Source organism: Rattus norvegicus, chromosome 16 (genome assembly GCF_021556685.1).
Source record: "Rattus norvegicus strain SHRSP/BbbUtx chromosome 16, alternate assembly SHRSP_T2T, whole genome shotgun sequence".
NCBI classification, from domain to species: domain Eukaryota; kingdom Metazoa; phylum Chordata; class Mammalia; order Rodentia; family Muridae; genus Rattus; species Rattus norvegicus.
Genome location: NC_141549.1, coordinates 30,847,805 through 30,875,236, shown reverse-complemented (window position 1 = coordinate 30,875,236; position 27,432 = coordinate 30,847,805). Strand labels below are relative to the sequence as shown.

The following is a 27,432-nucleotide window of genomic DNA, read 5'->3' as shown; positions in this document are numbered from 1 at the left end:
AGGGTCTTCAACTGCATGTTCCCTTCTCTCCCATACCAGGAGTGACAAGTATCTAAAAAAGGTAACCAATCCTTCAGGTGCACCTCCCAGCTTCAGACCCATCTGATAAGGAAAAGCAATAGACAATAATGGCAGATAACAATATTCAATGGCAGACTATTGGTGTCCCAGGTGTGCTTGGTTTTGAGTTCTCTGTCTTCCTTTCACAGTCTCCCAAGTGTTGGGAGTACACGCATGCACCCCCAGGCCCAACAAAAACCTTATTTTAACTTGATTTTTTCCATTATGTTTTTTTAATGTTTATGCCAAATGACCAATGTGCTTGGTATTTGCATAATCATTTGTTTGGGCTTCTCCGAGGACTGTGAACCACTTTCAGCAGTCCTTAGACGGAGAGCTGTCTTGCTGTTGTAGAACTTGGTGCCTAAAGCAGACAAAAGTAACAGAAAATAGAAAATGAAACTAAACCCTATTTCTAAAAAACAAGAAAAAAGCCTAAGCTAACACCAGAATGATTGGAAAGCTATATTAAGCAGACTAGAAGAGTCTTCCCTTAGGAAATTGATTGCAAACCTTCTCTATTTTTATTGCTGTCTCTGCTTCATTTCATGGAACCATTTCATAAGACCAGAGCTACAACATCATGTTTCTGGATTCAAGCTGCTTTCAGATATCCCCCTGACAATATTGCCGGCGATTCCCAGGCACCTTGGCCCATCTGCAGAGACTTGTGGAAGACTTGCTTTTGACTCAGCGACTTCAGATAGAGGCAGTTCTAGTAGACTCTTCTTTACCTTGTTTTTAAGTGAGGGCTCCACAATATTGGCCCTGCTGGTTCTCGCTCCTGAATTCCAGGATTCTCTCTGCCTTGGTGTCTCTTTAACTAAAGCACAGTCTCTCGTGACCAAACCAAAATCATTTGGGGATTTTTTTGGTGGTGGTGGTGGGGGTAACTGAAGCCCGGGAATCACACATTGGGGGGCAGGGTTCCCATGGAGCTGTGTATTCTCAGTCCATATTCTAAAAATATTATAAGGTTGGGATGTATCTCAGTGGTCGGGCAAGGTGGCCCAAGGCCCTGGGTTCGATACCCAGGACCAGGAAAGAAAGGAGAAATCTTTTCATTTTTCTCCCTTTTTTAACTACTTGCAGGCACACACACACACACACACACACACACACACACACACGCATACATACACATATACTCACATACATACATACACACACATGCATATACACATCATACACACACATGCATATACACATCATACACACACATACATATACATCATATACATACACATGAACACACATATACACACATACATAAAACACACACATGCACAGACACACATACATACACACACACACACACACGCGCGCGCGCGCGCGCGCGCGCGCGCATAGAAATTGACCAGAATCAGTTCTCTTACCATGTAGGTCTCAGGAATGGAACTCAGGTCCTCAGTCTTGGCAGCAAGCACCCTTACCTATTGAGCCATCTCCCTGGTCCCTTAAGAACTTTTAAAAAGAAAATGACTGAGGAAGAGAGAAAAGGGTGGAACGGGTCTCATTTTGGTGAAAAGAATAGATGGGGATATCTTACATCTCAGAAGCATCAATTTGTTCAGTTTTATTTTATCATCCAGTCATAAATGCCAGTTTTTCTCTTTTTTTTTTGAGCTGGAGTGGGGGTCTTATACTGTCTGGATGACCTGGAACGTGCTTTGTAGACCAGCCCTGGACTTCCTATGATCTGCCCATCTACGCCTCCTGAGTGCTGGGATTGCAGACACTGTACGGAAAAGATGACGGACAGAAGCTCCCCGTGGGTAACCAGTGAGAAAGAACGAAAAGGAAGACCCGCGCAGGCAGCTGTACACATGGCTGTCAGGCAGACGAGCTTGCGGAGGTCTCAAGAGTTTGTTAAGTTGTCAGCGAGGGTTCATGGGAAGAACAGTGTGCAGGAAGGAGTGCAGGATGTTTGCAGGAAGATAAGCAGATATATCAGTTACCTGGGCATGGTACACACCTGGAGAGTGGAAAATCGGGGACAGAAAGCCAGCCTCAGTGAACTAGATTGTTGGGGGGAGGGCGGCAATGGGGGGAGGATGGGGAGGGGAACACCCATAAAGAAGGGGAAGGGGGAGGGGGATGTTTGCCCGGAAACCGGGAAAGGGAATAACACTCGAAATGTATATAAGAAATACTCAAGTTAATAAAAAAAATAAAATAAAATAATTGATATAAAAGAAAAAAGAAAAGAAAAGAAAAGAAAGCCAGCCTCAGGCTACAGAATGAGTTTGAGGACAGCCTGGGCTACATGAAACCCTGTGACAAAAAAGAAAAAGAAAAAAAGAATGAGAAAGGACACCGCCGGAACCTGAAGGAAACAGACCGCATAAACAGTTCTCTGCACCCAAATCCCGTGGGAGGGAGAGCTGAACCTTCAGAGAGGCAGACACGCCTGGGAAACCAGAAGAGACTGCACTCTGTGCACATCCAGACGCCAGAGGAAAACACCAAACGTCATCTGGAACCCTGGTGCACGGAGGCTCCCGGAAAGAGCGGCACAGATCTTCCTGGTTGCTGCCGCCTCGGAGAGGACTTAGGCAGTACCCCACGAGCAAACTTGAGCCTTGGAACCACAGGTAGGACCAACTTTTCCCCTGCAAGAAACCTGCCTGGTGAACTCAAGACACAGGCCCACAGGAACAGCTGAAGACCTGTAGAGAGGAAAAACTACACGCCCGAAAGCAGAACACTCTGTCCCCATAACTGGCTGAAAGAAAACAGGAAAACAGGTCTACAGCACTCCTGACACACAGGCTTATAGGACAGTTTAGCCACGGTCAGAAATAGCAGAACAAAGTAACACTAGAGATAATCTGATGGCGAGAGGCAAGCGCAGGAACCCAAGCAACAGAAACCAAGACTACATGGCATCATCGGAGCCCAATTCTCCCACCAAAGCAAACACAGAATATCCAAACACACCAGAAAAGCAAGATCTAGTTTCAAAATCATATTTGATCATGATGCTGGAGGACTTCAAGAAAGACATAAAGAACTCCCTTAGAGAACAAGTAGAAGCCTACAGAGAGGAATCGCAAAAATCCCTGAAAGAATTCCAGGAAAACACAATCAAACAGTTGAAGGAATTAAAAATGGAAATAGAAGCAATCAAGAAAGAACACATGGAAACAACCTTGGACATAGAAAATCAAAAGAAAAGACAAGGAGCTGTAGATACAAGCTTCACCAACAGAATACAAGAGATGGAAGAGAGAATCTCGGGAGCAGAAGATTCCATAGAAATCATTGACTCAACTGTCAAAGATAATGTAAAGCAGAAAAAGCTACTGGTCCAAAACATACAGGAAATCCAGGACTCAATGAGAAGATCAAACCTAAGGATAATAGGTATAGAAGAGAGTGAAGACTCCCAGCTCAAAGGACCAGTAAATATCTTCAACAAAATCATAGAAGAAAACTTCCCTAACCTAAAAAAAGAGATACCCATAGGCATACAAGAAGCCTACAGAACTCCAAATAGATTGGACCAGAAAAGAAACACCTCCCGTCACATAATTGTCAAAACACCAAATGCACAAAATAAAGAAAGAATATTAAAAGCAGTAAGGGAAAAAGGTCAAGTAACATATAAAGGCAGACCTATCAGAATCACACCAGACTTTTCGCCAGAAACTATGAAGGCCAGAAGATCCTGGACAGATGTCATACAGACCCTAAGAGAACACAAATGCCAGCCCAGGTTACTGTATCCTGCAAAACTCTCAATTAACATAGATGGAGAAACCAAGATATTCCATGACAAAACCAAATTTACACAATATCTTTCTACAAATCCAGCACTACAAAGGATAATAAAGGGTAAAGCCCAACATAAGGAGGCAAGCTATACCCTAGAAGAAGCAAGAAACTAATCATCTTGGCAACAAAACAAAGAGAAGAAAAGCACACAAACATAACCTCACATCCAAATATGAATATAACAGGAAGCAATAATCACTATTCCTTAATATCTCTCAACATCAATGGCCTCAACTCCCCAATAAAAAGACATAGATTAACAAACTGGATACGCAATGAGGACCCTGCATTCTGCTGTCTACAGGAAACACACCTCAGAGACAAAGACAGACACTACGTCAGAGTGAAAGGCTGGAAAACAACTTTCCAAGCAAATGGTCAGAAGAAGCAAGCTGGAGTAGCCATTCTAATATCAAATAAAATCAATTTTCAATTAAAAGTCATCAAAAAAGATAAGGAAGGACACTTCATATTCATCAAAGGAAAAATCCACCAAGATGAACTCTCAATCCTCATCTTCGGTTGGTTTATATACAAGTGTGCAATTTCTAGGCTTGAAAGTAAAATGATGCTATCTGGTGCTGGATAGAGGAGCCTTATTTTTTATTATGGCAGCTTGCTATTTTTGTAACATGGTGATTTGGTTGAACACAATAAAGTACAGTAGTAACTGATCTCCCCTTCTTCCTGGATGAGTGAGGAGATGATTAAATGTTGATGTCAGCATCCTTGAGCATATTCAGATGAGCTTCTGCTTCTGTTGAAAAGGATGCTGTGTTTGATTGTGGTCCGAAGCTTTGAAGCACTACTTGGCATCTCCTTCCTTGGAGGTCTCACTGTTTAAACATAACAGATTTGATAGCTTGTTGGTAAGGTGAGGTCCAGCTTGTCTCCACTAGGTCATCTTCATGTGAATCCGGTGGTTATACGTTTTTGTTCTAGGTATATTTCATTTTTTTAATAACGGTTTTAGCTGACATTCATGGAGAGAATGAATCCTTAGAACTGTGCCACTAGTGAAAGGAAATCCTGTCTAGAGTATGTTTCTTTACAAAGCTGTGTCACACAATCCTTTGGGCCCTCTGCTGGAAAAGTAGAATCAAGTCTCAAATAATGCCTTTTAAATTGTATCCTCTAGTATTATAGATGTAGGACAGTACTGTATCATACCTCTGTGGATGTAAAATAGCTTGTACCTGCTTTATGATACGTAGTAGTGACCGTGCTTTATCAGAGCTGTTTTTAATGATGTTGCTCAGAATGTTTTCTTTCCAGATGATGATTGAGAAGCTAATTTTAAAAAAAAAATGGTGCCAGGTACCACAAGAGTAACAGAACTGTGCTGTTTTCTCGGGTTTTGTTTTTTTACTTTTTTTTTTTTAATGGAGTGTGCTGGATGTCTCTACAGTTTTGTTCAGATGACTGCAGAACCTGGAAAAGCTGTTGCTGCTGTTGATGCATAACACACTGCTATTATTGGTCTTTTTATATAAATATATATATACAGAAATATAATTTGAATTTTTTGAAACTTTAGCTGTGCTGTCAACTTTGGAAAAAAGTATCCCCGTTTACTGTGTTGAGTTGGCACTGTACAGAAATTAACAGCCATATTGGTCTAGAAATGTTGAACTTAAGTTTTTTCCATTTGTACAGGGGTAACACACTGTATTAAATATGTAAGGTCTTATCTACGTGGGTTTGATTACAAAAACTAATAAAGTATTCTCTAAATTAAAAAAAAAAGAAATCTAACAAATTCAGCAACACTCACAGAACTTTTTATTTCAATGCTTGTTTCTTAGATGCCTTGGGTGTTTTCTTCCTTAATTTTATACATTATTGTTATTTTCATATGTAGTACATCTTTTACCATCTTTGGTAGAAAAACATTTAAGACATTTTGTAATTTTTTCCTTATTCCACAATTTAATTAGTAATGTCTTTAGAGGTACCTTTAATTTCCAAATTATAAAACTCAGGACTTATGACCACCTATGCCAGTATTTTCATATTTTTTGCTTCCTTTTAGGTTATTAATATCACATTAAAAATAATTTAATAAAATGTATGTATTTGTTATTTAAAAAAAAAGAATGAGAAAGAGTCAGGCAGTGGTGGCACATGACTTTAATTCTAGCACTCAGGAGTCAGAGGCAGGTGGATCTCTGAGTTTGAGCCCAGCCTGGTCTACCAAGTAAGTTTAGGCAGGGCTACACAAGCACTGTCTAAGGAGAGAGGGAAAGAGGGAGGGAGGAAAGGAGGGAGGGAGGGAGAGAGAGAGAGAGAGAGAGAGAGAGAGAGAGAGAGAGAGACTGGTCAATGGAAAACAGTAAGGAACAGAACAGACTTGTCTGTAAGAGATTATGACCATGAGTTTAAAATAAGGGTATTTTGAAATAGAAACTTCTAGCTCTTTGGAAAGTTAGTTATGTCAAGTGATGTTTTGCTGGGGCAAACATGTGAAAGGGGCCCGGATGAAGGACTATAGATATGATGCCACAGACAGTGGAGGATGGGCACCGGGCACTGGTTGGTCCGCCTCACTATTCTTTGGTAACAATACAGCTGTATCAGTTCGACTTCCATAGCCCTGTTGAGCCCAACTTGTGGTAGTGCTGCCATTGAAAGAAACTCGCCAGGAACTGCTCCTGAGGTTCCCGCGGCAGCTTACCACTTCAGCGGCCTCGCCTCAGGCGAGTTGGTGAGCCTTTCGGTTTTGACAGGATTGAACTATAGCTACCGGTTCCTGCCTGCTGTCTGCCTGCCTAGAGGACAGGTCTGCAGCTGCTGAGTCATATTTAGTGTTTGCTACAGGACTGACTGCTGAGAAAGAAAGTCGAGCTTGCCCCCAAAGAACTATGAGGGTCCATTTCCCCATAACCTAATAACTTCTCTCTCCCTCCACCTCAGCTGGAGGAGGGCTAGAGGAGAGGTTGCACCCTTATTTAAAGTAGGTTGAAAAAAACTTATGCCTACAGTATTTCCCTGACTGGGTGGTCCAAAAAATTTTTATCTGCTAAGGTGGTAAAGGAAAACTGTCACTCTCTCCATTCTTAGGATGAATACAAAAGGGTAAGAAAGAGATGAGATTACCCACAGGGAACTGCAGAAGTATTAGTCCACAGCGTCCACAGCAACAAGGAAGGAAGGCAGCTGCAAGGGTCAGGGCTAAGGTCGTCAGTGATAGAGAACTTGCATAGCTCGAGTGAGGCAGGAGTGTAACAGTAAGCCAGTGCTGTGACAAAGACAACCAGGAGCTAGGACAGCCTCTCCCAGAATGTCTGTCAGTGAGATTTATGTATCTTTCAGTCTGTGACTCTTGGCTGTCTGTAAGACGCACACAAGGCACTATGAAGAGATAGGGATCATTTGCTTGGTGGTTCATTTTCTTCTTTCTTGTTTGGCCTGAACTGCAAATAAGCCAATTTTTCTGTATCAATTCGTCTGTGATTCTAAGGGGATGGGTCGTGGATTTGAATATCAGGTTATTAGTGGGGCCTGATACTGGCAGCCTCAAGAGACTGGATGGGCCAGGTGTGGGGGAAAATACCTTTAATCCCAGGACTCAGGAGGCAGAGGCAGGCAGATAGCTGTGAGTTTAGGGACAGACTCATCTGTATAGTGAGTTCCAGGCTAGCCAGGGCCATAAACTGAGACCCTGTCTCAAATAAACAAACAGATAAACGAATAGAAAGAGGTCATATGGCCCAGGAGGTTAAGAATGAGTGATGTTTAAGGTAAAAGTACAGGAGTGGGTAGCTGGGGAAACAAGATTTCAGAAAGTTAAAGGCTTTTTTTTTTAACATTGGCATTGTGATATGAGCATTGGAAGTGGTTGCCAGAGATCAGGTAGGAAAAAAGGACGTTAGAGACGTCTTGGGTCTTTTTCATCATTACATCTTAATGCATTGTCTTAGTCAGGTCTCCACTCCTGTTAAGAGATGCCATGACCAAGGCAACTCTTATAAAGGACAACCTTTAATTGGGGCTGCCCTATTGGGTCAGAGGCTCAGTCCATTATCATCAAGGCAGGAAGCATGGCAGCATCCAGGCAGGCACGGCCCTGGACGAGCTGAGACTTCTACAGCTTGTTCTGAAGACACACAGGAAAAAACTGGATTCCAGGCAGCCAGGAGGAGGGTCTCAAAGCCCACCGCCACAGCGACCCACTTCCTCCATCAAGACCACACCTATTCCAGCAAGGCTACACCTCCTAATAGTGCCACTCCCTGGGCCAAGCACATTCCAACCACCACATGCATTAACAGTAATATTAGTAAAGAACAACGGTGAGGGTAAACCTTCCCTGGATCATCCCTTCTGTTCAGGAGTCCCTTTCCTCAAAAAACAACATGAAGGTGGAGAAGGCATTTGCCATCCATCTGACTGACCTGAATTCGAGCCCTCAGACCTGTAGGGTAGATAAAGAGAACTCCCTCTATGACCTCCACACATGTGCCATGGCACAGGTATATACCCCTCCCCAACATACACTAAATAAGTAAAAGCAATCTATTTATTTTTATAGTAATAATGTTGATTGTGTTTATATCTTATATCTAACTGCTTTATTTTATTCTAATTATCTTTTTTGTATGTCTGTGAGCATGAGTGTACACACACACACACACACACACACACACACACACACGGTCAAAACTAGAAAAGGATATCAGATGTCCTCTTCTATCTATCTCTCTCTCTCTCTCTCTCTCTCTCTCTCTCTCTGGGTGTGTGTGTGTGACTTATTCCTTTGAGGCAGGGTCTCTCCCTGAACCCAGAGCTCCTGTTTTTTTTGACTAGCAAGCTCTAGATATCTCCCTCTCTCCTCCCCTTCTTTTTCAGGGATCATAAACGTGCATGGGACCACACCCAGCCCACTATGCCAGGTTGGGATCAGGACTCAGGCCCTCTTGCTTGCACAGCAAGCATTCTCACTGGGGGACCTTTCCTCCAGCCTTGGTTCTCATAATCTGAAAGTTCATTTGTCCTGAACTATCACCTACCAACAGTGGCAGGGTCATCTCATGGCCCTCTCCCAGTAAGCCTTTCCCTCTTCTTGTAGCTAAAATACCCAGGAAAGGTTGACTTACATATTAGAGAGCATTTACTAAGACTCTTTCCACTGTTTTGTTAAATATGGCCTTGGTTGTGTTTTTTTCTTGGCGTGTTCTCAATCTCAAACTACCTTCTCAGGGTATTCACGGTGTCTCAGTTCTTGCTTGGCCGTTAAGATTACTTCATTTTCATCACTTATTAAATGTATATCTCTTTCTGAATTTCTTAAAATAATAGATAAAATTTATGAGGAAAGGTTTCAGGTTCAATCCTCGTCACTGGGAAACACAATTTTAATATGGTTTTAAGTAATTAAACAAGTTAAACCAAGACATTTGGATGCTGATGATACGTCAGTCTCTAGTTGAAGCTCTGGGTATTCTAGTGGAAGAAATTTTACAGAAATTATTTGTCTTCATTAATTGTATATTATCACCAGCTAAGGGACATACAATTGTTTGAGGTTAGCTGAGACAGGAGGAGTATGGGTTTGAGGGTAGCCTGAGCTGAACAGTGAGCCTCTGTCTCAAAAACAACAATAAAGACAAAAGTGTACCTGCTAGAGATCTGTTTAACCCAGCACTTCCTCTCTAGGGATCTATCCTGGGATGCATTGAGTTTGTTCATGTCTTTTCCCATTTTCTTTTATCATGAAATTAAGCCCAGGCTGGCTTTAAGCCTATTGTTTGACCAAGGATAAATAACTCCCTTCCCCCCCACCACCCCCAAGTTCTCAATTGTTAGGATTATAAGTGAGAACCACCTTCTCACCCTTCTCTACATTCTGAAATCCGCATAGGCACAAATACAATCCTGCCGCCATTTTCTATCTCAAAGAGCAGCTAGCAACATGGAGTGATAAAGTACTGATAGGAAGGTAAGGAACCAGTAAAAGTCTGAGACCAAAAGCTGGTCATGGTGGCGCATGCCTCTAATCCGAGCACCCAGGAGACGGAGGCAGGACAATTGGAGTGACAGGCCATCTTCAGCTGCAGAGTGAAATTGGGACCAGCCTGGGCTACATGAGACTGTCTCAATAAAAAAAAAGGGGGGGGGATGGGAAGGCATCTTGGCAGGGGACACAGTGTGAAAGAAGGGTGAAGGAGAACAAATATGTGTGCCAATGCTATAATAAAACACATTACTGTGCATACCAACCTAATAAAAAGGCAATAAAGTGAGCATACATCACCAAGTCATGTGTAGCAGATGTGTGCGTCTATGATATCTGTGTGCAGAAAAAAGAAGTGAGGGAGATGGCTGAAACTGTCGGTGACAGTTAACTCTGGAGGAAAATTAGGAGTGGGAACGAGGTAAGTTATGATCAATCCTTATAAATTTAGTACTGTGTGAACTACTTGCAATGATAATATATTTGTGTGTCATTTGTGTATATTTTTTAATAACGGGTAAGGGGTGGGGGGAATCGCATGGTGCTTCAAAGAAGCCAGAAAAAAATTCTGACAGATGGTCTGACAGAACAGTGGGGAGGGAAGCATAGGAAAAAAAGCATTAGGAGGAAAACATAGGAAAAAAAATATCAAGTCAATATCCTCAGTTAATTAAAAGTAGGAGGGAGGGAGGGAGAGAGAGAGAGAGAGAGAGAGAGAGAGAGAGAGAGAGAGAGAGAATATCCAAACAGCCAGAACCTAAAACCAAAGTAGGAAATTCGAGAGACCTTGAAGCTGTGCCCTGTGACCACAGCTCATTACATCTGTGATTTATGAAGATTGTTTTGTCAAACCCCGAGCACGGAGAGTGTTTCTTACAGCTCTATTTCAAGAGGCTGGGAGGCATCGTTTCATTTCAACACCCAAGAGGGAACAATCATGAGCCAAGAAAGATTTAAATATCCCCAGAGACAAGAATTTTGCCTGCCAACTTCTAAGGAGCTGGGATTTTCTTGTCATGATGAACCGAGATGCTGGGCACAGAATGAATTCTCAGGAAAGAGCCAGGGACTAGCAGGGTGGTACATTGACAAGTCAGGCATTTTTATTAAGTCTGGTTTTGCTTACTTACTTACTTACTTACTTACTTACTTACTTACTTACTTACGTACTTACTTTATTTAAATAAAAACTATTTTGTTTGATGCATGCTATTCCAGATAAATATCACATTCCAGCCAGCAGTTCTTGATTTTTAGCTGTCCTTTTGAATTTTCATATTACTGCTGTAACCTAGCAGTTTATAAGACACCACCTCACAATTATCCTAGGTGGTTCTTGAAAGAAGCCTAGGTGGTACGATCGGACTTGGTTTACGAGTGAGGAGGCTGAGCTCCTGTTGGAGGAGGGTCATGAGGTTCCATTGCAAAAGGTAGAGCTGGTGCAAATCTGTCAGCTGACACAGCGTCCTCCATGTTGCCCAGGCAGAGATGGTGTTTGATATTTCCTTGGATGGTATTTGTAGTGTAAGGGAAAGATGGTAGATGGTTTGTGGAGGAGCAGAAGTCATAGGGTCGTAAATGATGTGCACAGGCTTAGAGAACTAGGGAGAGGGCAGGTAAATGAGAGACCTTGTGTTAGTCACAGGGTTTTTAAACCTGTTATGCAGATGTGTATAAAGCACAACTGTCACACTGAAAAGGGACAGGGCTTAATTAACACCGTGTTCCACCAGACATATTATCAAATACCCAAGGTTCTATCGCTTGGGAGGAGGAGGCAGGAGCATCAGGTCCGGGGTCACCCTCTGCTACATATGGATGTTGAGGCCAGCCTGGGCTACTGTCACAAGAAACAAACAGACAAAACAACAACAAAAACTAAGCAAAGCAAAGCAAAACAAAACAAAAAACCAACTGTGAATTCTTGTCAAATTATAGATAAATGTGAGGATGGACATGAAGTGGGGGAGGGGCCATACGAGGGACTGTACCAATGAAAGTGCAAGAGATGGCCAAGTGGTAGGAACCCAGTCATTTGGTAGTTGTGTTCATTCCCCCCCCCCCCAACTTGTTACAGTAACAAAGGTGACTGAAAGAGGGAGGTTTTATTTGGTTCAAGGTTTTAGACTCTACAGTCCAAGATGGAGGGACGGCCATGGCAGTGAAAACCTGAGCAAGCTGACCATGTTGAATATACAATCATAAATGAGATGTAAATGCTTCTGCTCTGCTGGTGTCCTGTTTTCATTGCTGATGCTGTGATAAGAAAGCAACCTAGGGGAGAAAGGCTTTACTTTAGCTAAGATGCCGGGCTCTAGTCCTTCACTGTGTGAAGGTACAGAAGCTAGAGCTTGAAACCGATGGCTAGATTTATACCCCCAGGGTGAGAGAAGGTGAATCATGTGTCCCTAATACTCCACTCATTTTCTCTACTCTTATAGAACCCAGGACTGAAACCCAGAGAATGGTGCTGCCCAAAGTGGACTGAGTCTTCCTACGTAAGTTAGTGCAACCAAGACAGTCTCTCAAATCATGCCCAAAGGCTGACCTGAGGCAGGTCGGTAGGTGATTTTTGGACCACAACAAGTTCACAAATGTAGCTCAGGATAGCCTCAAACTTTTGAGGTAACCAAATAAGATCTTCAGATCCTCCTGCCTCTACCTCTTTTGTGTCACTGTGCCCAGTTTGTGTGGTGCTAGGAACTGAACCAGGGCCTTTGTGAATGTCAGTCATGCCTCCTACCAACCGGGCTACATTTTTCCCCACAGGCAACCTTTTTTTTTTTTTTTTCTATTTTTCGGAGCTGGGGACCGAACCCAGGGCCTTGCGATTGCTAGGCAAGCGCTCTACCACTGAGCTAAATCCCCAACCCCTCACAGGCAACCTTTTACAAGTAAGTACACGCATGTCTTAGGGTTTCCACTGCTGCAACGAAACACCAAGACCAAAAAGTAAGCTGGGGAGGAAAGAGTTGATCCAGTTTCTGATTCCAGATCCTAGTCCTTCATTGGAGGAAGTTAGGGCAGGGCAGGAACCTGGAGGCAGTTGCTGAGGCAGAGGCTGTGGGGGATACTACTTCCTGACTTGCCTTCCCTGCCTTGCTCAGCCTGCTTTCTTATAGAACCCAGGACCCTCAGACCAAGCAAGGATGATACCACCCACCATAGGTTGGGCCCTCCCTTACTAATCACAAGTTGAGAAAATGCCTTACAGCTGGGTCTCATGGCGGCATTTCCTCAACTGAGGCTCCTTTGTCTGTGCCGACTGTATGTAGCTTGTGTCAACTTGACACAGGAAACCAGCCAGTACAACAAGTGTGTGGGGTATGTGTCTGTGTACACATGTGCATGTGCGTGTGGAATCCAGAGGTTAATGTTAGACACCTTCTTCTATTACTTACTACCTTACTTTCTGAGATGGAGTCTCTCCATATCACTAAACATGGAACTTACTTGAGACATTCTCAGCTAGGCTATCTGGCCAGCAACCCCGTAGGATCCATCTATCTTGAGCACCTTCTAGCAGTGGGAGTACAAACACATGCTTGTGTAGTAAGCACTTTACACACTGAGCCCTCCCCCTGCCCCTCATACACCACTTTTAAAATCCCTTCTTAAGGCAAACTTCGACAAACTGGACTCCCGGAAGTGATGCTGTGTGCAGAAGAGGGCTTTGTTCGAGTCCTGTAGTCTCGTGTCTGCATGATAAAGGCATTTGGCTTCTGCTTCTGTTGGCTCTTCATTATTTAAATGATAGGATGGAAAAGTCTAGTGGACACCTGAGACTCAGCCAGTAACAGAGCCTCTGTTATCCTGAGTGCTAGTCCCTAGTCAGTCTTCCTGTCAGCTCATCCAAAGACTTCAACTAACAGACCCATATCTTTTTGTTTGTTTTCAGGCTGACTCTCCCTATTTAGAACTCACCACCTGTAGTGCAGGTATTAAAAGGAATGCACCTTCACACCCAGATCAAATCTTTTTTTTTTATTAGTTATGACTGAGTAGGCTCCTTGCTTTCTTCATGTCTGAAAGAAAACACTGAACATTGAGATTTTGGGTGGCCTTTTTTGGGGGGAGGGGGTGTTGTCAAGACAGAGTCTCTCTGTGTAGCCTTGGCTGTTCTAGAGCTCACTCTGTAGACCAGGCTGGCAGCATTGATTTTCAGTCAAGGCTGTCAGTGCATTATTTTTTCCTGGCGAGGGGGTTGTAAGGATAGAAAAATGTAGAACTCGCAAGCGTTAATTTTCTGATTTTATATGGATCGAACCTTGATGATTACTATAACATGAACCCCATTTAAAAAACAAATTTAGATATATTGTAATTTATGTATATGAGTATTTGGCCTTTGTGTATGTACCGTGTGTGTACCTAGTGCTTGTGGGAGCCTGAGGAAAGCATTGGATCTGGAGTTACAGGCGGTTGTAGACCACTGGGTGGGTGGGATCTGAACCCAGATCTTTGGCAATAATTGCTCTAACAGCTGAGGCTCTTCTTTAGCCCTGCCACGGTTTTTCTTGTTATTGTTTCATTGTTTTACTTATTTGTGTGTGGACACAGGGTCTTACATAGTCCAGGCTGGCCTTGAACTTGCTATGAAGCTAACACTGTTTCTGAATCCTCCTGACGCCACCTTCCTAGTGTTAGGAATACAAGCTTCTATCACCACACCCTGCCAAGGAAAGCCTTTTGATTTCTCAGATGTGTCTCCTGAAAACTCTTGCTCTCTACAAATCTGCTTATGTGACCATTAATGCCATGGGCATCTGTGCACAAAGGAGTGAACCCTCATTGTCAATGAAGAGCCCTGCTGGAAGTTCGCTAATCCGTAGGCTAAGAAAGACTTGAGCACAGTCTAACCTGCACAGTGACTGTCCCAACCCAGTGCTAGGTTCCATCCCAGCACCGAAAACAAAAGGGAACAATGGCAACCACACTGCTGGAGAAACAAAGGTGTTCAGTGGGGGGAGATGAGAAATCTGGTGAAATACTTGGTTCATGGTAATGTTACAGACTGTCACTCTAGTTTACTGTATATCCCTGAAACATGGGTTTGTCTCTCTCTCTGTCTCTGTGTCTCTGTGTGTCTCTGTCTCTCTCTGTCTCTCTGTGTCTCTCTCTCTGTCTCTCTCTCTCTGTCTCTGTGTCTCTTTTTCTGTGTGTGTCTCTCTTTCTCTCTCTCTTTCTCTCTCTCTCTCTCTGTGCAGTGAATGTGCAAGTGTGTTTTCAGGTATGTCTTATGATGCATGTACATGCAGAAGCTAGAGAAGACCATATGGAGTCCTGCTCTATCAGCACCTGCCTTATTCCCTTGTGACAGGGTATCTCACCAAACCTGGAAGTAGGTGGGCAGCCCGCAAACCCCAGTGATTCTTCCATCCCTGTCCCCAACAGCATAGGGGTTATTGGTATGCACAGCCATACCAGCTTATTACATGGGTGCTGGGGATCTGAACTCAGGTCCTCATGCTTGCATAGCAAGTGACCTTAACCACTGAGCCATTTCTTCAGTACTGTTCTTGGGTCAAGAGTCAAGGGTGAAGGGTCAATCTTCACTCTCCAGCTAGATCTTCCAAACAACTTATCATGATCATTCTGTATTATTGCTGTAGCCATAGACCAGAGTATTGCTCAGCCCTGGCTTTGGAGAAACTTCCTCTTGCAGTAGCTGGCAATTAACACAGAGACAATGTGCAGAGAGTGAGAGACCTTGGAGTGCTCGTCCTTAAAAATGATATCTTTATTAAATGTGTCACTTCAGAGCTCAGGGACAGATGCAGAAGAGGAGATGGAAAGATTGCAAGAGCGGAGGTGGTAGATGACTCCACAGAAACCGTGTTCTCCACACACAGCAGGACCAAAATACACATGAAAAGAGAGACTGTGACCGCACAAGGTCTGCCCAGCTTTAAGCCAGACAGGGTGGTGGCACTGGGAGAGGGAAGTGGACGTGGTGTCTCACTCCTAACTAGGAAGCCGTTCCTGATTGATGCCTGCTGGCAAAAGAAAAACCAGTTTTCTCCAATAGAGTGCCATTGGTTATATCAACAATAATCCGGGCAGGCCCCATGCCCAGTCGTTGGCCAACACAAGATGGACACTGTTCTAGTGCAGTATTTGTTTTTGCAAAAGAGAGAATGAGAACATGAAGTTGGGTGATAGACGGGTAGGGAGGATCTGGGAGGAGTTGGGGGAGGGGAAATATGATCAAAATATATGAATTGTTTGCTTTTTTGTTTGTTTTTAGTTTTGTTTTGTTTTGTTTTGTTTTGGTTTGGTTTATAAAGACAGGGTTTTTCTGTGTAGTTCTGGCTGTCCTGGAACTCCCTCTAGACCAGGGTGACCTCAAACTCACATAGATCCACCTTCCTCTGCCCACAAGAGTTGGGATTAATGGCGTACTCCACCACTGGAAAAAAAAATCAGTGAAAAATAAATATCCTTTTGAAGGAAAATGTAAAAGAGTCTGACTTTTGAGACTAGGGACACACCCAAGTGTATTGCAAGGAGAAGCCTGCTTTCATGTCCTTGTTTGTTTATGGCACACGCATGTGCACACACAATTTCTTCCCCACCACCTCTTTCTTTTACGCTTAGGCACAGAAATGAAGGTCAGAAGAGATCTCTGTGGAATTGGTTCTCTCCTTCACCCTTACAGATGGAGTTTTATAGGCTAGAACACAGGGTGCTGTGCTTACACAGCAAGCACCTTTAGCCACACCCACTGGGCCATCTCGCCATCCCGGTGGTTCGATGATTGTGGAGGATTGTGAACTTTGCAAACTCCATAGACAGTTTCGATCACCTCTCACTCTTCATCAACATTTTCCAAGATAAGCTTGCCCAACCTTGTCCTAGCCTGTGTGAATGGCTGCCTATGAAATGCCTCCCAAGCATGGACAATGGTTGTAAGTAAGCCTGGCACTGGTGACAAATGTCTTTAGTGCCAGCATACGGGAGGTAGAGGCAGGTGGATCTCTGAGTTTGAGACCAGCCTCAGTTCCAGGACAAACAGGGCTATACGGAGAGACCCTGTCTCAAAGAATGAAAAAGTTGTAAGTACTTTATCTAGTGTGCTACTAACTCCTTTAGAATTTTTCTACAACTCTGTAAGGTAGCTATGGTTAGTGTTTCCACTTACTAAAGAAAAGGACGATCTGGGTGTCAGCCTGTAAGGGGGTCAGCAATAAATGAAATAAAATAAAATAATAAAGCAACCATGGTGGCGTGGGCCTGTAATCCCCGTGCTCAGAGTACTGTGAAGTCAAGAGGAGACTGGGCTCTGTGCCAAGGTCAAGGCTAGCTTGCACTACCTCACTAGGCAGTGTTTCAAAAAGAAAAACTAACTGGGGTAAGGGACTCAGTTGGAGGGACAGTCAGGAAGGGCAATTGAAGAAGGAACAGACAAGGACAAAGTATAGTGACACAAATGCATGACAGACGATGCCATGCTGAAACACTGGATGTTAACCTAAAAAAAGCTAACAAGGGGCTGGGGATTTAGCTCAGTGGTAGAGCGCTTACCTAGGAAGCGCAAGGCCCTGGGTTCGGTCCCCAGCTCCGAAAAAAAGAACAAAAAAAAAAAAAAAAAAGCTAACAAAGGTCAATGAGAAGCTGGGCCAGCTTCCTTTTGTTTGTTTTGGTTTTTTGAGACAGGGTTTCTCTCTGTAGCCTTGGCTGTCCTGGAACTCAGTCTGTAGACCAGGCTGGCCTAAAACTCAGAGATCCCCTTGACTCTACCTCTGAATGCTGAGGCTGAAGGGGCAATGACACCACCGCTGGGGGAGACTTTTATTATGTCCTTCGAGGGTAAAGTATTTGCCTAGCATGGGCAAGGTCTTGAATCTGGGCCCTAGTACTGTATGGTGGGTGTGGCTGTGGCTGTAGTGTGGGTATTTGGGGGAGGAACACCTCAAAGTTTAAAAGCAGGTGGGCTTGGTTAGTTACTTCCTTCTCCCTGCAGTCTCCTTTGTGAAGCTGAAATGTGGAGGCTCAGGATTTTTTTTCTTCCCTCAGTAGTCAGTTCTAAGGTACGTTACCTTAAATGCCTTATCCGAATGCTGTAGGACCAGCATGCCTTTGTAAGAATCCCGTGGGCGGAGAGCTAGAACCTCTCAGACTCAAGTAAGTGACAGAAAGTCTCATGGCCTGAAAGGCCCGGAACGGAGCCTGATTTTATTCAGTGTGAGGGCAAAGCCATTTGAGTATTCCGAACAAAGGAACATCATAATTTGATTTCTTTGCTTCTTACAGATCACTGTGACTAATGTATAGAAAATAGACTGGGATGGGAATTGAGGCTGAAACAAAGAAATTGCTTACAAAGCCACAGAAATACCCAGGAGCACCAGGACTGTGGCTTGAGCAGTGATCCCAGTCCATGGGAACTGCAGGCAGGAGCTGCAGGCCAACCTGGGCTAAGAACTGCAGGCAGGAGCTGCAGGCCAGCCTGGGCTAAGAACTGCAGGCAGGAGCTGCAGGCCAGCCTGGGCTGTGAGACAACACCACAAAATAAACAACCACAAACAAATAAACAGAACAAGTCCCGGTACAAAGTATAAACAGTCTGGGACAGGGTAATAGCAGCACAGGGGTAGGAAATGGGTTTTTCATCCATTTTATGACTAAAGCTAACAGGGCCTGTGTGATGGCTTGGCTCTGGGCTAGCTCCAAGTTTTCAGGCCCTCATGGCCACTTGAAAAGAAAGTTATTACCTTTCTGCTTTTCTCCAGAAAGTGAAAGGATGACATTAACCCCCGTTTGTCTTCATTTAAAGACCAGGCCTGATTTCTTTTTTTTTTTTTTTTCTTTTTTCTTTTTTTCGGAGCTGGGGACAGAACCCAGGGTCTACCACTGAGCTAAATCCCAGGCCTGATTTCAAAAAAAGGTCGTGAGGCCCCAGCTCCAGGGACAGACCATAAAATCCAGAAGAAGTTCATAAACCCCCCTCCCAATGAACAGCCTGAGGATAACCACAAAAAATGGGGGAATGTCTTATCTCAGAATGGTTCATCTGCACTGTGCAGCCCTACCTCATCCAATGGTTGAACGTTCATGACACAGGGATGCAGCCCACTGATGACATGTGACCCCCCTAGCACCCACCAATGAAATTGTAGATTACCTAATCCCTCTAGAAAGTCCCCACCCCCACACCGGTCCCTGTAAGAAGCCCTGTGTGCCTTTGTCTGGGGTCGACATTTCAAAGAATGGTCAACCCCTGAGTGCTGGTTGCTTCTACAGAATAAACGCTCTTTGTGTTTGCATACTCTCTGAGTCTGAGGTCTTCCCTCAGCGATTCTTGGACCCTTACAGGAGAATATTTATAATTGCACAGTTCACACGTTTTTATTTCCCAAGTATTTTGGAATTATGTTAAATGTGGATCCACTTGACTTTTTGCAAATAGATGAAACAAAACTTTTTTTTGTTGTTGTTCTTTTAACAAATTCACTAACACATCTTTTTTTTTTTTTTTTTTTTTTTTGTTCTTTTTTTTTCAGAGCTGGGGACCAAACCCAGGGCCTTGCACTTCCTAGGCAAGCGCTCTACCACTGAACTAAATCCCCAACCCCTCACTAACACATCTTAAGTACTAAAGTCTTAGGTACTTATGAGTCTTAGGTACTAAAACTTGAACATTCAGGACACAACCAAGGTGCTGAACTGCACAGGGAAACATTGCTGGGCCTCTAAGTCTCCACAGGTGTAACCCTCAGATTCTGCAGGAAGAGTAGGAGTTCAAAGTCAATCTCAGCCCAAAAGAGAGTGCTGCAAGCCTTTAAGTGTGAGGCAGAGGCAGGCAGATCTTTGAGTTCGAGGCCAGCCTGGTCTACTGAGTGAGTTCCAGGACAGCCAGGGTTATACAGAGAAACCTTATCTCCAAAACAAAACAAAACTAAACTTCAATCTCAACTGTGTGGTGAGTTTGAAGCTAGCCTAGGCTGTGCGAGACACTGTAACACAACCAAACCCCACCCCCACCTGCACTCCACCTCATCCCCCCCCAACCCCCACCCCAACTCTAACCCCACCTCCACCCACCTCCACTTCCACCCCACCCCCACCTTCACTCCTCCCCACCTCCACTGTACCCCCATCCCCAGTCAACTCCACCCCCACTCCAGTCCCACCCCCCACTCCACCTCACTCCCAAAGACTGAAGCAGAGCCCCAGAATTCACGTCTCTGACTAGTCACCAGTATTGCTGCTGCCGTTGCTCTTGTGCCTGCTAGAGCAAAGGTCTTGTAGAATGAAGTTTGAGGTAAACGGTTCATCACAGTGAGGCAGCCGGTCTTGTAACACACGTGAAGTCAGGATTCGGGGAGCAAAGGGTGTTTTCTATCTGATGGTGTGGAGGAATCCTCAGGAAAGAAGGGTAGAAAGTATGGGGCTGGAGAGAAGGTTCAGACCTGATGCGCACTTGGTGCTCTTGCAGAAGACTGGGGTTTGGTGCCGGCACCCACATGGCACTCACAACCTTCTGTAGCCCCAGTTCTAGGGTACCTGACGCCTTTTCTGACCTCTCTGAGCTCCTTTGTGTATGTGATGTACATTCCCATTCAGGTACACATGTACATACATGTACATATTAAAAAGTAGTAGAAAAGTGAAGTGGGTTTTTTTCATCCGTGAGAGCAACAATAACTAGCCAAGTCTTTCCCCCCAAACCATAGAAACTGCAGAAATGTGAGATCCAATCCTAATCTAAATATAAACACCATATTTCAAACACTTGCAAATCATTTCCCTTTCCTTCCTTTTTTAGAAACAGATGACAGAAAACCTTAAATGTTATTTCATAAGTAGATGCAGCAAGGGGGAGTGTTTATAATACTGGAGTTCAAACGACTTAGCTTTGATTCATCCTGTCGCTGTTATCTAATTCTGAGGGGTATTTGAAAAGCTCATCAGAATGCTGAGGGAGGGGCTGGGGGACAGCTTGCTTCTTAGAGCATTTGCTGTTCTTTCAGAGGATTGGAGTTTGGCTCCTGGCTACTGGATCCAGGTCCAGGGGGATCCAACAACCACTCCTGTATGTTTCCTGAGCATGCATGCTCACGTGCGCGCGCGCGCGCGCGCGCACACACACACACACACACACACACACACACACACACACACACTTTCTTTCTCTTTTTTCTTTTTTTTTCGGAGCTGGGGACCGAACCCAGGGCCTTGCGCTTGCTAGGCAAGCGCTCTACCACTGAGCTAAATCCCCAACCCCACACACTCACAATCTTAAACCAGGTTAAACTATCTATACAGGTGCAAGTTACCCCCAAGCATGTCAAACTCCCAAATTTAGTTAAAAATAGCAAGGGAGAGGGAAATAATGTAATAATTCTACAAATCCTTTCTGGGAGACATTTTTTCAATCTCAAACTTTTTATTTTTTTTTTATTTTATGGATATGGATATTTTGCATGCATGCACCACATGTATGCCTGGTGTCCTCAAAGGTCGGAGAATGTTTTGGAATCCCTTAGCCTCAATACTATGCCTCTGTTTTTATTATGTAGGTGTATGCTCACATGCAAAATCACTGCATCTCTTTCCTGGAGCAAGCTATGAAACTCCCTAAAATTTGCAATTATTTAGATATATCCAGTTGAAATATGGGGTGGGGACAGTAGTTAAAGCCTTAAGTGAACTTGTTTTCCATTCATGACTTAAAATTTTCAATCACATGGAGCTGGATGGTGGTTCAGAGATTCAAGGTACTTGTTGCTCTTTCAGAGGATCTGGGTTTGATTCCTAGAACACACAGGGTGGCTCATCTATTTTTTTTTCTTTTTTCTTTTTTTCGGAGCTGGGGACCGAACCCAGGGCCTTGCGCTTGTTAGGCAAGCGCTCTACCACTGAGCTAAATCCCCAACCCCGTGGCTCATCTATTGATAACGCCAGTTACAGGGTATTCAGTGCCCTGTCTGACATTCATGACTACCAAACACACATGGTGCAAACATCTACGTCCACATTCACAACCACACCCACATTCATATACACTTACACACACACATACACATACACACACATAAACATATACACACACATACACACACATACACATATACACACATACACATACATACATACACACACATACACATACACATACACACATACACATACACATACACAAACACACACATACAACACATACATACACACATACACATACACATACACACATACACATACCCATACACATACACATACACACACACATACACATACACACATACACACATACACACACATATACATATACACACACACATACACACACATACACATACACACACACATACACATGCACACACACACACATACACACACTCAGGCAAAACGACTCACACATAAAATAAAGTGAATAAATCTAATAAAAAATTTGTCACCTAAGATTTCTCTATGAAAACAATATTGAAAAATTTAAAGAATACATGTGCAAAATCATGTTCTTCAGTCACATAGCAATCTTATTCTATTGTCTCAATCTTGCAATTTTAAAATCATTTCAGAAAGGGCTGAGAAGAAGGCTCGGGTTGGCCACTAAGACAATATCCTCTTCTCTTCCATAGGACCCAAGTTTAGCTCCCAGCACATGCTGGGTAACTTAGAGCTCCTGTAACTTCAACTCTGGCGCATCTAATGCTCTCTTTTGCCCTGTGGGCACCTGGGCACACACATGGCATAGGCATGTATACACATATACATACATATAAATAAAAAATCTCAAAACATAATTTTGAAAAGATGAAAACATTTTCTTCCATTAGAAACATCCACCTTCCTGTGTTCAAAGTACACACCTTTCTGTGTTCAATGTACACTGTATGTCAGAGAATGGCAAGTGTCTGGATGTAGTGGTGCATGCCCGCAGTTCCTGCTCTCAGGAGGCAGCAGGTGGTTCTCTAGGAGTGCACACATGCACGCGTGCATGTGTGCATGTGTGTGCGTGCGTGTGTGTGTGCATGTGTATGTGTGTGAGAGAGAGTCTTCAAAATTAAATGCATTATTTTGCTTTCTTTGATGATATAAACCTGTAATTCCAACACTTAGGAGGCTGCAGAAGGAGGATCCACACAAGTGTGAGGCCAGCCTACATCATACAATAAGTTTTTTCTTCCAGCTTGGAATAGTGAGCTTCTGTCTCAAACAAGCAAAGCAGGGGACAGGAGAGATAGCTCACTGGTTAAGAGCACTGTTTTTCCAGAAGGCTAGGATTCAGTTCCCAGTATCCATATAGTTGTACACAAGCAGCCATGGCTCCAGTTCCAGGAGATCCAACCACCTCTTCTGGTCTCCCTGAGCTCCAGACCTCACATAGTGCATGGATATACATAAAACTAAAATCACTCACATACATAAGCAATGACAGATCTTGTGTCAAGGGAAGTGGACAGTGTTTCTGAAGATAGTAGCAGAAGTTGACCTCTGACCTACAGACACACACACACACACACACACACACACACAAATTTAAAAAAAAACAAAATGAAGAAAAATTCACCTTTCCATACTATAAACACTATGACCGAGACAACTTATAAAAGGAAGGATTTATATAAGACTATGGTTCCTGAGAGCTGGGAGACCATCACCCCCATGGATGGGAGCCTGGCCACAGTTAGGCAGACAATGCACTGGAGCAGCCACTGAGAGCTCACACCCAGTTCCACAAACAAGAAACACAGAGAGAGCACACTGGGAATGGTGCTAGTCTTCTGAATCCTCAAAACCAGCTCCAGTGACACAGCTCCTCCAACAAGACCACACCTCCTCATCCTTCCCAAACAGTTCCACTAACTGCTGACCTAGTATTCAAACATGTGGGCCTTTGGGGGCGGGTGCATTGCCAGTCAAATCACATCTTGTCATAGGTGGTGAAAAGTCTAGAACTTTGTTCTCATGTGAGCTTACATTTTGCTGGAGCTCTGAGTGGCCAAAGCCTCTACCTTATCTAAGTCTTGGTTTTCTTTTCTGCAGAATGAATGTAATATTCATGACTGTAATATCAGTGCTTGATATTAGTGTATATGTCATGAATATCAATTTTTTTCCTGGTCTTGTTAAAGGAAAAGTAAAGTCATCTAGAATGTCATGCTTCAAAACCACAGGTTTGAAATATTCTTTAATTTTGGTGGTTCACCCTGGCTTCTTGCTTCTGTCCCCTCACAGTAAGGCATACTGTGACTGCTAATGCAGAACTCAAAAGTCTGGCCTTGGTGTCCCACTGATGGTGAGATTGGCACCGGTAATTGAAGTCTCCTCCTTACCCATGGGCTGTGAATGCCCAGTTCACTATATTACCCAGACTGGACTCTAGCTTTTAGGCTCAAATGATCCTCCTGCCTCAGCTTCTCGAGTGCCAGAGATTTTAAGCGTGTAATACTCTGTCCCATGAAACTCTTACATTTTAAAATTCCATCTTTTGGTATGGTAGTGAGACTGCAATTTCAGCACTTGGCAGAAGAATCGTCCAAAGGAGGCCAGCTTGTTCTGCATAGTGAGTTCTAAGCCAGCAAAAAGATGAAAAATTAATTGAATTCTGTCTTTAGACATTTGGATCTATCAACGTCCTATCATCAAGTGCGACACTAAGTTCTTTTCAAAGTCTACGCTTCCTTAGAAGTCACTTTGAAAGCCTCTTCAAATAGACCCCCGAAAGGAAGCGGGACCATCGTCTTAAGGGCTTAGCCAGCAACTGAGAATTTGATAGCATGCAGCAGAATTATCTCTGTCTGACTAACAGGGGAACAGCGCCGCTCAGTGGGAGGCATAGGAACTGCGCCACTAAACATCTGCGTGCTTTGCCAGTCGCCTGGAAGCTTCTACATCATTCACAGTGGCCAAAAACACGACCTGCCCTGACTCCATTGCTTGAATCTAGGAGGCAGCTACTGGTGTGGTGTAGGGACCCAAATAGTGGACGGAAAGAACTGATTCTAGAGGTTGTCCTCTAATCTCCACATGTGCATGGTGATACTCTGGTGACTCCTCCACCCCGCCCCTCCCATCACACATCTATGAATGTAAAAGGGGGACCAGTTGGGGGGATAGTAAGGGAACAGAAGGAGTTGGGGGGGGTATGATCTAGCACAGTACTTTCCTGCATGATAATGTCGCACTGAAACGTTATTATGTTATATTAATTTATAATAAGAAAAAAGAGTTCTTCCCTTGTAGGGAAGAAATGTTGGGGAAGGCCTGAGGGGATTGGTGACACACACCTACACTCCCAGTACTTACTGGCGAGGTGGAGGCAGGAGGATCAGAAGTTCAATGTTGTCCTTGGCCTCATACTTATTTGGAGTCCAACCTGGGCTACATGAGACCCAAAACAAAAGTAAAACAATAAATAATATTTTGATAAACTATTTGGGGAAGGGCTAGGGCATCAAGAAATTGCTCAGTCAATTCACACCTACACAGAAAAAAAGGAGGACTGTTCCTTTGGGTTTTTAGCCAATTAGAGATATATGGAGGAGAGAAGGGGGCATCGCCAGCAAAACAGAAACAGGTGAAGACCCCACACTCCTCCCCAGACTTTCAGGAAATTATACAGAATCAACAAACATTTGGCCGTGACTGATTTCTTGCAGAAGAGCAATGGCAGGCGAACAAAGGGAAAACGTAGGTTACTTCTGAGAGCTACTTGTGCAGGACAGTCTGCCGTGAGGTGATGGCGTGATAAACCACAAGGCACTCAGCAGGCTTGCCCAGGAGCCCTCAGGTTCTCAGCCTCTTTGGCTCTAGGTTACATAACTCTATGATTGTGGTGATTAATCTTGAGTGTCAACTTGATGGGCTTTAGAGTCACCATGGAAACAAACCTGTGGGGAGGCGTAGAGGGAGCTTTTAGATTAGAATGAAATAGGAAGACTTACCCTAAATATGGGCAGCACCATTCCATGGGCTGGGATCCTGGACTGAGCCCCAGATCCATCCCTAAAGGCGAGTGCTAGCTTCATCTCCATCATCTGAGAGTGGAGCCCCAGCTTCATCCCTCAGCCCCCGTGAGTACCAGCTTCACCCTACACCCCCACCTGTACTTCCTGTCTGCTGAGATGAGTGATTGCCTGGGGCGCCTGCTGTTTGGGTATCCTGTCAGGACGGACTATGTGCATGAGCTGTAAGCCGAAATAAACCCTCCTTCCTTAAGTCTTCCTGATAGTCTGTCTCCAAATCAAGAAAAGTATATGATACGTTGACCAAAAGGCAGGGTCTCATATTCCAGAGAGAGGCGATTGCCCAGAGGTGGGGCTGGGAGGCAGGTATGAGGGTGATCATCCCATCTCTGAGGAGAGATGAACAGAAGCCTCATGGTTTGCTAAAATTCACCAGTATTGGATTTAGTACCTGTGCCATCTGAACTTCTTCCAGGGGAAAAACATCTAATCAGGGAGATTGAGCAGAGTGATTTTCGCTTGCTTAGGACGATGCTGAAATTAATCAAAAGGCATTTATTAAATACGTAATTGGACTTAGTGCAGCACTGGATGCCCCCGAAGAGCACAGTGTGCACCTGGCCCCTTCACCCCAGCAATTTATAATAAGGAGAAGTGGAGAGACAGGGGAGGGGGGAGGGGACCGGAAGGAAGCTAGAATTTCGTGAGTTCCTCAAGTGTGGCAATCTTATGCAAAGAAAAGATTTCTTTTTCAGTGCTGGAGATTGAAGCCACTCTTCCTCTACCCCAAGAGGCAAGCTTCTACCACTTACCTACACCGTCAGCCCTTGTTTTCCCTTTATAAATGTCGGTCTATCCACTTTACAGACAAGGAAAGTGCTGGAAGTCAAATTTAAGTTGAGTTTGGTGATTCTGAGGCTCTCTGCTCGGCCCTGGTTTGCCCTGGAAGGAGGGCAGACTGACAAGAAAACATGCTCAGGATATAAGGATTTGTTAAAACTGTAAGACATGGCTGGCACAATGGCTAAGCAAATAACAGTGCATGCCATACAAGAGATGACCTGAACGCTAGAACCCACGGTGGAAGATGAGAACCAACCATGTCCTCCACACATGGTGTAGTGTGCATACACGCATGCATTCACATGTCCGTGAGTGCACACACACACAGTAGTAATAATAAATATAGATAATAATGAGCTATGTGATAAACTGGTGCAGTGGCTCTCGCTGTAATCCCAGTGCTTGGGCAATAGAAACAAGAACATCAGGAGTTCAAGGTCATCCTGTCTACTATACAGCAAGGTCAAGGACAGCCTGAATCCATAAGTGTGTGTGCTGAAGAGGAAGAAAAACATAAAAAGAGATGACAAGACAAAGAAAGGGAAAGATGTCAAGAAGGGAGGAAGGAGGAAGAAAGGAAGGACAGACGGATGGGAAATACTCAGAGAATGAGAGGGTGGTTGCCCAGTTTGATGCCCCTCAGCCTTCCTGATCTATTTCCCGTCTTCTCAGCGACTGCACACGAACCCTGTTTGTTCTGTTCCTTACCACATCTCTCATTTTATCCTTCTCATACCTTGCTAACCTATTCTTATTGCATCCCGTGCTCCCCCACCCCCTGTCTTCTAGTAGAATCTCCTAACCATGCCGTCATTTTCCTTTGAACCCAACTACTATTGACTGTGAGTTCACAGCTGGGCTGTGTGATGGCTCTGCCATACAAGA

General features: G+C 44.0%; 2 protein-coding genes across 3 annotated transcripts in view; both read right to left on the bottom strand.

Moving 5' to 3' along the window:
- Nucleotides 1–4,677, bottom strand: part of Erich1 (glutamate-rich 1) — a gene marked incomplete at its 5' end in the record, with an annotated part of 52,793,804 nt that extends 52,789,127 nt beyond the window's left edge. The window contains 1 exon segment of the mRNA NM_001436574.1: nt 4,417–4,677. Within this exon segment, the coding sequence (NP_001423503.1) occupies nt 4,558–4,677 (120 nt within the window).
- LOC148000510 (uncharacterized) overlaps nt 1–25,834 on the bottom strand; it is a 52,166-nt gene extending 26,332 nt beyond the window's left edge. The window contains exons 1-2 of one of the 2 annotated variants that reach the window (XR_015639785.1): nt 25,684–25,834; nt 25,046–25,120 (exon numbers count right to left, since the gene is read on the bottom strand). The gene's annotated coding sequence lies outside the window, so the exon portion shown is untranslated. The remainder of the gene's footprint in view (nt 1–25,045; nt 25,121–25,683) is intronic. The other variant, XM_087589422.1, reaches the window with a different exon arrangement.
- Nucleotides 25,835–27,432: the final 1,598 nt, after the last annotated feature.